A 16,659-nucleotide genomic window follows, 5' to 3' on the forward strand; every position below is an offset into this window, starting at 1 on the left:
GAAGATTTATGACCTGATCACTGCACCTCCGACTCAGAAAACGCATGCACTATCTGTTTTTCTGTCTCCAAGCCTTTTTCACCCTCAGCAGATATTCCTGTTTTATCCTCGTCTGACTGTGGAAGGGTTTTGTGATATCCACAGATTTACACAGACAGGAACTTTTGTATTCTATGTGGCGGCTCACAGCCCATGTTCCTACAGTCTGACATTCTGCCTTCTGGGAGGAATTCACATTACATTTATACAGTATTTTTGTCGTTTAGCCGATGCTCATATCCACTGAGACGCACATGTATAACCGAATGAGATTAAACCCAGAAACCTTTAACGGCAGCAGTGAAGTACATCATGTTTCCAAGTGCTTTCTCGTGCATCACAATAAATGAATTTAAGGAACCACTGGAATGAGAATATTTTAATATGGATCCCTGTTCTTCAGTTAGAGTCTCCATTGGTATCAACAATGACATTTTCTGACAGCAACTCATCTCTGAAGTGGGTTTGACAGGTGGAGTTTCCCCCCAACTCTCCCCTCCAGCCCCCCAGCCCTCCCTATGGGTAAAAGCATAGCATCCTGTCCCTCCGATACAACCAAATCTCCCTGACCCCCATCTTCTCCCCAGTCACCAGGCAATCATTGTCCTGCTCGATGAAGGCATGTCCGTGTGAGGACCAGCTCTTATCTGTTGAGGAGTTTGCAGCCTGTAGCCATAAAAGAATAAGCCTCTTCTTATTGAACACCTCTTCCATCACAGGAATGTCAATAGCTCTTTGAAGCAGAAGCTTTGTTTTTGAGAATACATTACTAGCTGAAGACAGCACTTTATTCTATTCAACTTTCCTCTAAGTTGTTCTTTATTTATATAACCACAGTGGTGTGAAGATGATGCAGAGTTTAACAGTTTAATAAAACATGGTAGGTGTCGTTAGCTTTAAGATAAAGCTCACATTATATGAGAGCTAATGGACTAATGGAGTTTAATAAGTGTAAACAGTGTCGGACTCATCTCCCGAAATCAAACAGGCTGCCGTTAGACAGAATGGCTCAGAGGAGAGTGTTCCTCCTCACTTCCTGCATGATGACTGGACCATGCAGTAATGAACCACAGGGTCTTACGCTCTGCTGCTTTGTTTTCCTCTCAGTGTGAAACATGGGCGCTCTCAGACAATCCCCACACAATCCTCTACTGTCCGTCCTCACTACACATAATTTCGCTGAAACAGATTCCTCTTATCTGAAAGTGATTGTGTGCACTGTCCATGTCCTGAAATATCCTGTCCTTGTTTACAGTGATATTTCTGTCCGACTAACAGTTTATTTCCTAGTGTAAGGGCAAGCAAGGGCAGCAACCCTGAAGGCAAAATGGGTTTAAAAGGATAATACCAGTGTGTTCACAAGCTGTATCTCCTTAAAAGATAAGATTAAAATGCTTCTGTATTTTGTGTTGTCAGAAAAATCACATTGAAAGATTAAAACAAATAAAATCTACATAAAGCCAGTTCAGACTACACAATATGAGCCCGATAAAACCTTACTGGACCAACTCTGGGAGTGAAAATAAGGGAGATGTGTGATTTGATATTTTGCGGAAAAATAAAACTGAAATTGGGTTCAACAGGTCAAATGCACAACAGCTGCCCAAAACATTTCCATTCGGAGAAACGTGCTACAGCTTCAGAAACCATGCCAATTCAAAAACTTATCCAAAACAAATTAAACAATGGAAACATGCTGCAAATGAAAAAAATTACAGATATCTTGTGTCCCATTGATGGAAGTAGTCCATTTTAAGCTGAATGTTCATTTCCCTAACCTTGAGGCAGTGGCTTTGGTGCCTAATGAAAGGACGTTTTGTTGCCTTAGCCCATTCATTTACAGCATTCACAATCTGTATTAAACGGCAATCGTGATGTTTAAAACATCCAGTGTAACGTACAACAGTTAAAAGTTGTCATGTGTCAACTATGTGTTGGTAAATGGACCTGCACTTATATAGCGATTTTCTAGTCGCTTTGCGACCACTCAAAGCGCTTTACAATACAGACTGCGCTCATTCACACACACATTCATACTGGTGGCAGAGGCTACCCTAAACGGTGCCACCTGCCACCATTGGGAATTCATTCACACACCGATGAACGCAGCATCGGGAGCAATTTGGGGTTCAGTATCTTGCTCAAGGATACTTCGACATGTAGGCTGCCATGGTCAGGGATCGAACCACCAACCCTCCGATCGGTGGGCAGCCCGCTCTACCAAATGCACCACAGCCGCCCGTGTTGCGGCTACGTGTTGAAAACAGTAGTTGTCACACGTAAGAGATCTTTTGAATCGTTCTGCAAAAGTAGGAAATCATATGAAGCCTGTGTCAAGACAAAGGCAGTTCTCCAGGCCTCTAGGGGGAGCGCTAAGTGGAGAAGCTCTGGTTTAAAGAGCTAACCCAATGACAGCGAGCACAGCCACTGAGCCAGAATGAGTCATTCATAAGTACAAACCACACAGACACACTGAGAAGTACAGGACAACTGATGCAACATTTTGAATTCCTTACCTTGTCTCAACAAAAGGACCAACATTTAGCTTGCTAAATAACTTTGACAGTGTATTGTCAATTAAAATGTAGGCAAAGTGAAAATGGAATGATGTTCTCTTTCATTTCAGAGAACCTGTAAACATTTGAGTGTCACCCGCTGGTCACCAGCTTTGTACCAAATTAATCACGCCTTTGAGTCTGACATCAAAGTCACCCTGCACACAAACAGTGTGTATGCTGCATGACTGAATAACAGACAGAGCCAACTTTCACTGACAATGGACATTAAATCGTTACAGGTTTTTATTCATAAAAGTGTGTTTACATATGTAAAAATCCATGTTGTTGCTGTCAGGTGGAACTTCTCTGTTGATCTACTGTTGGTACACAAGCTGGCCAGATTCAGGATAATAAAGGAACACTGGGAATAAAAGAGATCAGTGATATATCAGGCTTTGGCAACACAGACACTGCAAATAGAATACATGCTTTGTTAGTTTTGGTCTTTTCATGGCATTTGATTATCACCAGTGTTCTCTGGCTTTTGTAACTTTGCATTATGTTCATTTTTGTCAACATCACACAGTATTGCAGTGAGGTCAAGCAGCACAGATTTTTGTAATTGAATTAGCATGCAGTGATAATGTAACATTTACAAAATAACAACTGACTTCATGTTCACTGATATGAATTAAACAACTCAAGCAAGGTTTAGCAGTCACAAGTCTGCGAGTAAACATGAATAGAAAACTGGATTGCAAAATGGTGAGCCATAATGTGGAGTTTAACCGTTTTCCCCCATTTTAACCTATTTTAGGAATCCTCCAGTCAAAAAAATAATACTTTTTTTGTTGCTGTTTTTTGTTGTAATTGTCTTGGTTCTTGGAGGAATTTATAAAAACATTGCAAAATTGCACCAGCATGTATTGGTGCTTACAAATATGACCACTTTAATTTTCACAAAGCCCAAAGATTTTTAGGCATTGATGATGCAATAAATTAAAAATATGTACTGTATCTTACACATTGCTTGATGCAACACAAGAAAGAGTAAATTAATTTGACTTGTTAAAGGCACAGCATGGAACTCCAAAATCACCTACTCCTCCTTTAAAATTGTAATTGTAATCCTTGTTATTAAGCATTTCTGCTCAATTAAAAAAACATTTTATTGTTTTACCTTGCAAAATTGGTATTTTATTAACATCAATCCTCTACAATTTTTCAGATTCACATACTGAACTACTGAACATCTTAATGATTTTTTTTTCTGAAGACTATTCTTATTAGGTGGACAACATCAATTAAAGCCTTTACAGTAGTCCCTCAAAATCATGTGTATAATACTTTGTATTATACTTTTTAGTTTTTCATCACTAGGCATCTTTAGAATGAAGAAAAAAAAATGCTACAAGTCAAACACGTACTTGGTCCAAGTCCTGGGGGACAATGTGAGACAACCATGTTTTGAACTTGATATGTCAGTGTTGTGTTACAGTGTTGCAGTGATACAGTGTAGAGTCTACATGCATTCAGGAATAAGTACAGCTAAACAGTTTGAAATATATTTTAACAACAGTGGTCCTCAGAGGGTTAATTATGTGCTTTGTAGTAAATGGGCTAATATGTGCAAAAACACTGGAAAAGTCCTTTAATTGCTTAAATGTAATTAGAGGCTGGAGGGTCAATGCTGATCCGCCAGTTGTGGACCATGCCAGTCCTAGTTACAGGACAGTCACCCTTGGGTCCTTTGTTCCAGAAAAGTAGCCTTTACTGTCTTCAGCTTTGTGTAACAAGCATCACTGCATCTCTGGCTTGTGTGGTATTTCTTCCAGAAACCACCGGTGGTTTTGCTTCTTCACAGTTTATCAGATAACGAGGGAGATTGGAGCATCCTTCCTCTGCTGCCTTAGTAAGTACCCCTGAACTGTCACAGTTGAATGAGCATGTGATTAAAAAAGATTTAAGAGTTCAAAATGCTAAAACTTTGTCAGATCTGTCAGAAACATTGTGTCTTTTGGAGGTTGTATTTGGGTTTTGAGGACATTTTGTTAGCTACATTTTAAGACTACAGATTGCTGAGAAGCTATTACTTCCACAATAACTGTGATTGATTGCCTCACATTATGATAAATGCCTTCCTAATGTGTCTATAAGTGCAACAATAAGCCCATTGCTGCAGTTATCCAGTGGTCTGAACAGCATGATAATGACATTAGTTACAGTCGGCTTTATGCTGTGGTCTTCTCAGAAAACCAATATGTGTTCAATAATTGTTTTGGGGAGATATGGAATAACATCTGAATCTGCTCTCTTCTTCCATCATAAAGATTTAGGACATAGAGCAGCACAAGCACCCCAAATCATTACAGAGACACCCTCAGTGAAAGAAGTCTGTGTGCTTGTGATGGTTTTGGTGTGTGTGCGTGTGTTTCTGCCCTCCAGGGAAAAGTGTGCGGCTGCCTTGATCTGACTGGGTCAGGAGCCTCAGTTAGAAAGTTCCTCAGACTCGAATGAAACGAAGAAAGAAAGAAAAAACAGGATTGTGTCAAGTGTGTGCATGGCGATGTTCCCTTTTTGTTTTATTATTTAACTATAGTTTTGATTATTTTTTGTGTGTGTCCTCAGCTTATCTCAGTCCTTTGGGAAGAACTCATCCTGGATTGTATTTCTTGAGGAGGAAACAAATGTGAGGATGAATAAGCTGATTGAGGTGCTTGCAAAGTTTGACCAGAAAAACGTAAGTACCCAATATATTTCCTCTAAATCTCCATCTCTCTCTGTCTGTCTGTTCCTTTCTCTCTTTGCCAAACTCATCAGTGAGACCAAAGCCTCCTGTTTCGAGCTCCGGCTCAGTTGATCATCGGTTCAATTAAGAGATACAGTATCAGTTTGGCTGCAGCTGCTGAGCTGCACTGAGCTCTGCCAGCTCACATTGTAACCTGTCAGACATGTCAGTCCGGTCTCTGCTCCAGACCTAATTTAAACTCTGTCTCTCCACTCATGAAATTATTTCTCCTGTATATGGGTCGGTGGGGTAGGTTGAATATAAATATTAGATAAACTGTTCAGTCAGAAAATCATACATCATCCACCAGGGTTATAATGGAAAGATTTTGCTTGGAAAAATAAAATAAATAATTTATACATTTTTAAAATCCAAATAACTGGTGCATTTTTTTATTTGCTTTTTGTAGTTGTAGACAAGCCTTCACAGCACAAGTTTGAGCTGGCTTTCAAGTGAAACAGGGCCAAAAATGATGTTAATTACACTTTGATGCAAAGCCTACAGGGGGGAAAAGTTTGTTTTTTTATCAGCAAATGCTGCAGATTTTTCTTCAGAAAAAAATCTTTACAGCAATGAATGAAACATTTTTTTGTAATCTTGGACTATTCAGATCCTGAATGGTATTTCAGTTCCGTCTGTGAAGGAATTCATTATTATGTGGCTATCGACCTTATCCGGAGGAAGTGGAGACAATGAACACAGCACTTTATGATTTGATTTATTACAACACGCCCTGAAGCAAAGACTTGTCTCTCAGGTGTTACAGGCCAGCGTGGTCAACAAGGCAAAACACCTCCCCGTATAATGCAGTGCAATTAAATAAACTGCAGCCTCCACAGTGAACAAAAAGCTGAATGAACACCTGAACTTTATGACCTGTATTTGTAGGGAGTGGAGTTGAATTACGCTGCTGTTGCTGGATGTTTCTAGTAATGTTTTTTTTGCAGTATGACTACATCACATCATGTTCTGTAACCTTCAAAAAATAAAAACACTTGGAGAAAGTTGCTTATTTGCTTTCTGACAGAGTTAGATGAGAACATTTTGACCACTCATATTAGTGCATTTAAATGAAGTTCCAGCCATCAACTGCTTGGCTTATCTTAGCTGAGCACAAAGACTGGAGACTAGGGAAAGTAGTTAGCATGGTTCTGTTCAAAAGTAACAGAAATCAGTTTACCAGAACCTCTAAAGCTCACTAATGAATACGCAACAACCAGTTTGTTTAATCCGTACAAAAGTGAACAGCAAAAATGACAATTTGATGTTTTAGCAATGTGTTGGACAGGCGAAGCTGAAAAATGAAGCAGATGCCTGAGTGCCAATAACTGCAGTTTCTCAACCGGCCACTTGAGGCTGCCTCCAAAAGGGAGTCAATTGTCATTGTTACCCATGTTAAAATACTGCTTTACTTTACAGCAGAAATAAACGTGTTTGCAGCTTCATGACAGCAGTACGTTGGTGAACATTTATGTATTTCCCCCCATTTCATTTATATTTCATTTATCCTTGATTTATTTTCTCGAGGAATCATTGAGGGCAACCCGTCATTTACAATTTACGAGAAAACACAAAACAGCACAGACAAAACACAAAAAAAATGCAAAAACATTAAAAACAGTTACAGTGAAAGGCAGAGTTATTGGTTATCATAGTTGTAAACTAAACTTAAAGGCTTAAAGATCCGGATAACTTTGTATTCGGCCCGCCTCGGCTCATTCCTGCTCCACCTCTTGGATTAGCCTGGAGTGAGGAGGATTTAGACACTGCCAAGATGGCGACTGGGGACCACCAACTTTGAGCTTCGTTTCATCTCTTTAATTCATGGGTGATGTCACAGAGACAACGTCCATCTTTTAAACAGTCTATAGCGAGACTATTTCTTTCCTCTGTGCTTTCACAAGAAATAATCCTGCACATGCCCCCCCGAAAAATAGTGAAAAATTGATTTTGTGCAGATTAAATGAAAAGCTACAAAGTATTAATTAAACTTTAAAGATGCTGGCGCTCAGCTAATTTGTTGTTGGCTCTAACTTTATATTTACCATACAGACATGAGAGTGGCATCTATCTTTTCATCTAACTCTTAGATCAGCAAATAAGGATATTTCCCAAAATAACTATAAAATTCAGAACTGTCTGTCTGTAAGATCATTTTTACTCCAGTTATGTCAAGAAATATAAAATGAGCCTTTGTGGCTACAATGTCTGGTATCCCTTGAACTGTGTTCTGTCAAAAAAAATCTCATTATTTTCACAGCCAGCGACAAACTTAGTCACCGGAAATAATTTCAAACAATTTCTGACAAATGTGGCGTGAAACCTCTCTAAATTAGGCCAGAAGCTTTATATATTAATGGTAAAAGTGTTTTTAAAAAAGGTAATATCTTAAAGTAAAGCGAAAGAGCCTGTGCTCATGCTGACATCTTGTCATGTGCTTCTTATTTATCAGGAGTGGTTTCTTGGTAAGCCCCTCCATGACGAGGAGTCGACCATCATCCATCACTACGCGTTTGCGGAGAATCCCTCTGTCTTTAAATATCCAGACTTTGCTGCTGCTTGGGTCTTAAGCACTCCCCTTGTGGTTCGGTGAGTAAATCTGTTTGTGTCTGTGAAACTGAGACACTGCTGTGATATTTCTTGAGAGGTTATATTCTGTATTTGTTGCATATTTCTACAAACAATCTGTGATGTGTTATTTTAGGCTTGCACACAAAGTGAGAAGCGAGCCTCTTAAGTCAGACTTCACCATTGACCTGAAACACGAGGTGAGATAACATACAAGTCACACGGTTACACTCAGACCTGTTGTGTTTGGAAAGTGATGATGAGGCAGCTGGTTTTTCAGACATTTTCTAACAATTTTCTCATTTCTTACACTCGAGCCAGCGCCGACCTACTGTAATTTATTTGCACAAAAAGAGCGAGGCATGAAATCCATCTCACCTTGAAGTGAAATCTCATTACTTTGGAGAATTGTCATGGTGCAGCATTGGGGTTCTTATTTTTATCACTCGAATTCAGTCAGGGAGGCATCTAGGGATTTCGTTGAGTAAACATGGCATCAGACCTATCAGGCTCAGTCTGAAAAAAGGTGGTTTGAGTTCAGTCCTAGAGATTCAATTTAATACTGTCATTTTCTTTATTTGATGAAATTAAGGGATTTTAAATTGTTTTGAAATAATTTCATTTCTGCAGATTAATGTGACTTGAAACAGCACAATGCAAACATGCAACCTCATGTAACTAAAAAAAGATAATTTGCATGCAAAAGTACAGGCAAATATTGCATGAATACTCAGTGTCAATCCAGTTCAGTGCCAGTAGATTGCCTCCAGGCTGTAAGTCAGCAAAACATCACAGTTTCTGTAGCTTCCTTATTCTTTGACACTGTTGCCAATATTCAGACAGCACTGATTGTACTGTCTTCATTACATATTCTTTTACTGATTCTTCCACTGTTGAATAGTTCAGCTATAAATCCTAGATTTTATTTTGCTCTCAGACAGGGGTACAGTTATACCCACCAGCTCTCGATTTTCTTCGCCATCCCCTTATATCTTTTGTGAATCATCTTAAATATTAAAATTTTCTGTGAGGGCAAAAATTGCTGTATTTACTATAAAAGAAGACAGAAAACATTCCACGTCTCTTCTGTTAAGCTTGTAATCAAGCATCAATGTGTGAAAATCTGCATCTTGTCTTTAGGTGGAGACTTGAAACGATCATTGTGTGTTATTACAGGTTGCCTTGTATATCTGGGACAATGGGAACGGTCCACATCTCACTGCTGTTCCTGAGCTGTGCACTGAGCCGGAGGACTCCGCTCAGACCGACCACTGTGCTACCACTCTGAGCACCGAGCCACCTCTGTGTGTGAGTGTCTGCTGTGTGCAGATCAATTAGATTGTCCTCAATTTCCAGGAAATGGTAAGGGATTAAATGAAACAACATAAAACAGAGGGTGCTTCACTGTGAGATGCTGGCACTTCTGTGATGATGTACGATTTTCGTCCAACAGCCTTCATGATCACGGCCGCGTCGAAGCAGCTCCAATATTTCATGCTGCCGTACGGCCTTGAACGTTATTGCCTTTATACAGCATTCAGTAGGACATTGTGCATTAACCTAAAAAGTATTGGGTTTGTTTGCCTTCTTTGTGTGATTTAGTCATCCGCCATAAAAGATCTGTTGCTAAGCAACATCCCTTTGCGTCCTCTTATTATCTATATTACATTTTTTTTAGATTTATATGTAATTGGATATTTATCTAAATGTGTTCAAGTTCATCCATCTCAAACACTGACTAAGTCAACTAATAGTCAAATTAGAAGTACTTTGAACATTTTTTTTAGATTTATCCTTTCATCATATGGAAATCAAAATTTAAATGCAAATTCATGTTGTCCACAGCTGGTGACTAACCAGCTCTAAATTTCTCCTGCTCCTTTATCCTCCTTATCTCTTTTGTTAGCCATCTTGCATGCTCATCAGAGTTTTGTTGATATATGAGCACATATTTTGTGCTGAATTTGAATCAAAGCCTCTGTTTATTGCTTGAGAATAAGCCGCCTGTATTATTTCTTCATAGTATCTATAGATTACATAAAGAAAATATATTACAGTCAGGTTTAAGTGCAAAGGAGAAATGTCTAGGGTGCACAGTGTCTGCTGTAGATTAATGCTGCAGGAAATAATTGGCACAATTCTGAGGCCGTACTTTGTAATAGTTAATTTGCGTTGTATCTGAGTGGGAGCCAGTGAGTGGGTGTGTCTGAGGAAAAAAGCATCATGGTCAGGTCACAAAGTAAGGTCAGTGCTTTCAGTATCGTGTCAAAAGAATAATTTGAATTTAATGATGAATGCATTTGCATTGCATTTATTGCATATTTTGACCGTGTTTTTCTCACCATGTTGGTGTGTTGGGTTACAGGAATGCTGAGCTACATTATGCATTGTCAGTATGTTTGCTCTAGCTGAAAGAACATTGGTTTGTGAGCCGATCAGGAGGCTCAACCATCATTTTGCTGTCGGTTGTTGACCCTACATGCACCCTAAAACGGTCGATAATGTTGAGGAGAACGGATGTGTACGTATGTGACTGTTGCTTTGTTGAGAGCGGGTGAGGTGAGTTGAATTTTCGATGCCAGAACTGCAGCAGAAAGTGTCCCAATTCTGGTTTTTCCTCCCTCCCCTCTTAGTTTTGACAGAAAAAATCCAATCTGATCTTTTCATTTGTGATTCAAATCACGTCCTGCGTGTGTATATGTGGTCTGATGCATGTTTGTTGCAGTCTGAATTGTCAGATTTATATTAATGTGGTTTTTACCTCCCAATGGGAATCGCTATCCTCATAAAACAGTTTTCATTTGACCAGCAGGCAGGACAAAGACCGAGATGCGAGTGGAGAAACATGAAGGTCACAGGTTTAATAAGTATTCAGGGAGAACTTTCCATTCAGACAAAACAAGAGGGGACGTATCGTAATCGGCCAGTGTTCCAAACACTTGTAAGACAAATTGCCAAGTGGGGGCCACAGCAGCACTTGGCTGCAGTGTCAACACAGAGTCAAGAGCCTCAAGGGGCAGATTCAAGGAGGCGAAGGACGACAATCAGGAAAGGGGCCGAGGCAGCAAAACAAGTCCTTTTTATTTTATGCCATAAACGTATTGTGGAGTCGCTGCTCTCTGCGTGCCGGACATTTCAGGACACAGGCTTGTTCAAATTTGTATCAGACAGAGTCATGTTATAAAATGAGTATAACAGACATAAAGAGGCCTGGTGAGGAAACTGGAAATGAGCTCTAAAGCCTTTTACTTGGAGTTTTTTTTAGTTTAACCAAAGCATCAGTCCAGTAATATCTGGATGACGTGCTGCCTGTCTGTCTGTGCGACAGTGCTGTCTGTGCAGCCTGATGTTCTGTATGATCTACAATTGTACATTTCAGAGTCTCAAATATGAAATGTGGATGGTCTGCAGTGGCGAACCGACAGAGATTTATCACATGAATGTGCAGCTCCACTCAGTTTAACCAAGCTTAACAGTGGGGATGGGCAGTATGTTGATATTTTATCCATATCTTGATACAATACTAGATAGTATGTAAGATTCTGGTTATTGTTATGTGGCAGAAGTGTTTTCTTTTCCTACTTTTAAAGGCTGCATTTGGACTTGGACAATAAAAGAAGACTATGGTTTTAGAGTCCATTTTTTTTCCTCAATATTATGTATCCTTTTGTCATTTTGAGCCTCAACTCACCCGTCATCACTCAGATTAATCAGCTTTCAGTTTCTATGTGATGCTCGGGCTTCATTAGGACACAGTAGATTGTTACTGTACATTGCATCCTGTCTATAAATGTGATGGTTTGTGCAGCAGCCGATGACATTATTAATGGAGCGTACATTTTTAATGCATTCCGTCTGTCTGTTGATTTAGTGAATCTTTCTGTTTGAGCTTGTGAAAAAAAAAAAAAGCATTCCAGCCTTTTCCATTTTGGACTATAACAAAGGGCTCAGAGATGCACACAGAGATGTTCCATTTCCATTTTTATACTCTTTCATTTATCATCTTTCCTGCTTCTCACTTGTTGCTTGTCTTTTTATTCCCAAGGCTTTTACATTTTGCAAATGTACACCTAATTCAGCATAAAGTTTAGAATTTTATTTTTTTTTACATATGCTGCAGTGTTATCAGCTGCTGTATTTCTTTAGTTTCAGAAGGAGAGCCAAAGAAAATCAGAGGGCCAAATGACCTCAGAACATTTACAGAAATATCCAATTCTAATTTCTCTTTGAAGATAACAACCCCACAGATCATTTAGACACTTAATATTGCCTGAAAAGCTCGATTTTCCCCATTTGGCTGCATATAAAATAGATTCTGTCTTAATTATGTGTGATTTATGTTGTTTGGTCATGTGAGCATCTCTTTTGATTTATGTCTCCTGTTTTCATCAAAGGGGGAGCCTGTAAATAAAGAAGATATATTTGTAGCTGTGAAAACGTGCAAGAAGTTTCACAGTGAAAGAGGTAAGTCACACTCCCACGCTTGTACAATTTCCCTTTTAAACGCTTTTGTTCTGTTGTTTACACGTAATGGATTTATTTTACCTTTGATAAGTGTAACTGTAAAAGAGATTTTTTCATTATCATAAACAAGTGTTTTTGCTGAATTATTTCACCATTATGACTGCAAGGATTTGGTAGTATTGAAAATTACTTTCAAGAACTTAATTGCGGGCCTCCCTGGATGCTGGAAAAGCACCATCATCTGACAATCATGCAGATGTAAAGAAGTCATTCACTAAATGTTGAGCCATTTATTTGTGAGCTCTGCTCGACATTAAGCTATTGATAGTAAATCCGCCTCTCTTTTAACCTGATGAAAACGTAGCAGGTTCGGTTAATAGAACAAATTGCAGCTTCATTTCAGAGGGATCAGACAAATTGTACACCACATTCAAAGAGTGTCGTTCAAAAGTAATTGCACTAATTACCTTAATTACTGTTTCCTTTGGCAAGCTGCCATTATCAGCTCCAAATGTAGACGAGGTGAAAATGAATATTAGATTTATATATCAAAGGTTAGCTTAGATCAATAAGCAATAGACAGAGCCTTGTGTTTAATTTACAGTGTTACTAAGTGTCGGGGCTTATCTTTTTTATCTGAAGTGATTATATCTTACAAAAACAATAATATCCACAGTCACCTATTTAAAAATTACTGTAGAGTTAGTATTAGATAAAGGATGAAACATCTGATGCAGTTACAGTTTTTCCTTCCTCTTTCTTTTTTATCGTAGCTCTGAATATTTCTGACTGTCACAGTATAAAAGACTTTCATAACTAAGTTCAAGTTTTTTATTAATTTATTTTTTTGTCACTTTTATGCTACACTAGTGGTAGACCTTGACCTAACATCAAATAAATGAATAAATACATGTATTCCTTCCTGGTGGCTCTGTGGAGATTCTGCATATTCATAACACCAAAAAGAAAACCTTCTTCAAAAGAGGAATAGAATCAAATTAATGATTAGATTAGATTAAATTAAATTAAATTGCATAGGCGAAATGAGTTTCATACGTGTCACTCTCTTCTCTTCCTATTTCCTTTAATAAGTTGTTTATAAAAAAAATTGTAATACATTTCTTTAGTCTGGCATTTTCACAACTTTTCATGTGTAGGTTGCTTGTCTGTTAAAGTTTTTTTAACTGCTCCTAAACAACTATTGATTGTCGACTACATCATGGCAGGCATTCAACGTCTGACCTGCACAATGCACTTTAGTTAAGTTTACACAGTGTGTTTTGGACTTAAATTGTACTTTTCAGCTCAATTGTAAGTTTTAAGAGCCTTAAGAGGCAGTGAAGGCCAGCCAACTCAATTTTTAGTTTCTTGTTTCATTCTCTCCGTGTTAGATATGCCATTCTGATTCACTTTTGTTGATTTATGAGAGTTGAACACAGCCTCGAGCGGCTGCTGCAGATCTCTGGGTATTCTGTGTTTCTCAGCCTGAATTCATTTTTCGCCTTCACAACCCAGAAACTCATCATAAAACCACCACGTCTCATCAGTCAGATCACAATCAAATCGACAGTAAATGTATATTTTTTAAACTGCTGAAACTGGTTTTGTAGTGTGTACATTTCTTGTGATCTAACCATTAATACAGCTAATGGAACATTATGTGGCAAGGATTCAAAATGTATTCAAACTGGAATACTTCCAATAACAAAGCGTTTGTACGCTCCAACCTGTATCTGTGTAATACTCTTAATACCTAGTACTGATATTCCCTGCCTATTTTCAAGTTATTTGTAAAATTCAGCAAAGTGTTAGTATTAAAGAAGCACAACATTTTATCTTATCTAACTCTTTTATATACAGTCTCTTCTCCCTCTTGTCTCTGATGATTTATTTCTCTAAAACCTCTTCAGTCGTCTTTAATAGAATATTTTTTACCAGAAGCTGAGAGAAACATCAGAGAAAACATTGCAATTGCATTGCATTGCAATAAATATGAAATAATAATTGGCTCAGGGAAGACATTACACACAACCAGAGGTCTGCTTGTTGTGAAACTTTGTGAACACTATTGATTTTCCTCCTCTTTGCTCTAGTTCCAGTGATAAAGAAGACTTGGGAAAAGGATGCCTTCTTTTTAGAGTACTACAGCGACCATGCTGATCCATCAATACCAACCATTAATTTAGGAATTCCAAACACTGAGAGAGGTAAGCTCTCCTAAACGCTTCAAGCTTCAGTTGCACCAGCAGATAGAGGCTTTGAGTGATGCTGCACCTACAGGGCTGCATGAAAAATGAAATGACAAACTGTAATTTTTTAATCTCAGTCAATTGTTTTGTTGTTTTAAGAGATGTTTTAAACTACTCCATTCTTTCTCTTGTATTGTGTCTCAGAATTATTCTGCAATGATAAATTAGCCTGTGCCTTCTGTTTGTTTGTGAATTTCTCTAACTAAGGGAGCACAATTTACTCAGCAGAAACTTGGACATCAACATCCCCTGCTGATTCCCACAGTCTGTGGGACTGTAAGCAGTTAATGAAATGTTTGCTCCAGATATGTTTGTTTAAGAGCTGGTGATAATCTGTCTTTAGTTGATTTTATTTTTAACTCCAGCAGACTTTAACCTATTGGACTCTGACGGACTCACTGCCGGGTCCGTATTTACAGACACTCACAGCGGGGCCAAGTGTTGATAAAAGGAATAGTTTGTCATTTTTTAAATAATGTGTCTAGGTTTTCTTGGCAAAAGGTGGATGAGAAAATCAATACCCCTCTTGTATTTGCTCATTAAATGAGGAGATACAACAAGCAGAAGGTTAGTTTAGCTTAGCGTGAGACTGAGCCAGGCAAGCTGCTATCCCATGTTTCCAGCTTCTGTGCTGAATTAAAGTAATCAGCTCCTGGATGTGTCTTTATATTCTCTCAATTTCTCAAAATGTCAAACTATTCATCGAAATCCACAGAACCTCATTTCAAATTCTAGACAAGATTCCAAACGATATCATAATAGAATCAGAGTTTGAGTAAGCATGTTAAAAATTATGCAAATGACATAGAAAAAAACAGTAGACAGAGCAGTCACGCAGGTACCTGAAGAGTAGTGAACCAGAAGGTGCTCTTTAGATTCACTGATTACCAAGACAACTTCAGTATTCAGATTTTATGCAATGGTGAAGACACAAAACAGGTTGTTTGGAGTGCATCCATCTGTATCAATATTTAATGATCAACAATCCAATATCATGGGTGTCTGGGGGGGCTGAAATTGACAACTTGTGTTTTAGTTGATATAAATGTAACTCATTATGTTAAAGGGGAAGAGGATATTGTCTCATATTGGTCGCAGGCCCCTGAATTGAATTGAATTGAATTGAATTGAATTGAATTGAATTGAATTGAATTGAATTGAAATGAATTGAAATGAAATGAAATAGCATCACGGCAGGCTTTGCTCCCCAAAGAATCAATATAATATAGTACCATGATGAAACATGATTTATACCCTTTGTTGTCATATGTGTAGGTAAAAGAAGATACAAAACAGGAATTAAACAGTATGGGGGGAAAAAATCTACATTAACTCAAGAATAAATTGAAATGAAGGAGAAAAGAGTTCAAAGTTTACCGGCCGCTGTTCCTGTGCATGAAGAAGCACCTGTTAACAGCCCGAAGGTAGTTACCAATGTTGGTGTACCAGGTATGGCTGAGTGGAGACCCTGGAACAGATCAGGCTTATCTGGAAAGAAAACAAAACAGAACACCCAGCTGGTCTGATAGCCTGGTGATCCCTCAGGAGAGGCTTTACCCCAACAACATCCTTCAGCTTATCCTGAGGGAGATGCTGGTTGCTCAAAATGCATAATGTATGATAATCGGAAACAAGTATGAAAGCATGTAGATGGAGCGTCGGATCGCTCAAAGCGATCCAGGATAGTTTGTAAAGACAGCGGTAACTCTCTGCTTCTGCACCCTCCTGCTTGCCTGAGCCAGAGGCCATTTCGGGCGGCAAATTATTTTACAGCCTGATGGCTATTGGCGCAAAAACAACACCTGAGACCTCTCATGTTGCACCTTAATGGGATGATGCATCAGCTGCAGCTACTTTCAGTCCAATGTAGGAGGGATGACGGTTGTTATTCGAAAGAGTCTGATTTAGTCTCCAGCCTCCCTGCAGTAACTGTCTCCAGGCAGGTCAGCTCTTTAACAAGCACCTCTCTGCACTGGGGCAGTGAAGGATGCAAACTGCCACCGGCTACTTGCTGGAACATGCAGACTAGAGCTGAACATCATCAGGAATAAAA

The 16,659-nt window shown here is 38.7% G+C and overlaps 1 protein-coding gene across 2 annotated transcripts in view; it reads left to right on the forward strand.

Moving 5' to 3' along the window:
* Window positions 1–16,659, forward strand: part of b3glcta (beta 3-glucosyltransferase a) — a 71,975-nt gene that overhangs the window by 43,870 nt on the left and 11,446 nt on the right. For both annotated transcript variants that reach the window (XM_059330727.1, XM_059330726.1), the window contains exons 5-11: window positions 4,373–4,449; window positions 5,166–5,277; window positions 7,778–7,914; window positions 8,030–8,093; window positions 9,070–9,201; window positions 12,288–12,357; window positions 14,451–14,564. In XM_059330727.1, coding sequence (XP_059186710.1) covers window positions 4,373–4,449; window positions 5,166–5,277; window positions 7,778–7,914; window positions 8,030–8,093; window positions 9,070–9,201; window positions 12,288–12,357; window positions 14,451–14,564 — 706 coding nt within the window. The remainder of the gene's footprint in view (window positions 1–4,372; window positions 4,450–5,165; window positions 5,278–7,777; window positions 7,915–8,029; window positions 8,094–9,069; window positions 9,202–12,287; window positions 12,358–14,450; window positions 14,565–16,659) is intronic.

This window comes from Centropristis striata, chromosome 4 (assembly GCF_030273125.1).
Source record: "Centropristis striata isolate RG_2023a ecotype Rhode Island chromosome 4, C.striata_1.0, whole genome shotgun sequence".
In the NCBI taxonomy this organism is placed as follows: domain Eukaryota; kingdom Metazoa; phylum Chordata; class Actinopteri; order Perciformes; family Serranidae; genus Centropristis; species Centropristis striata.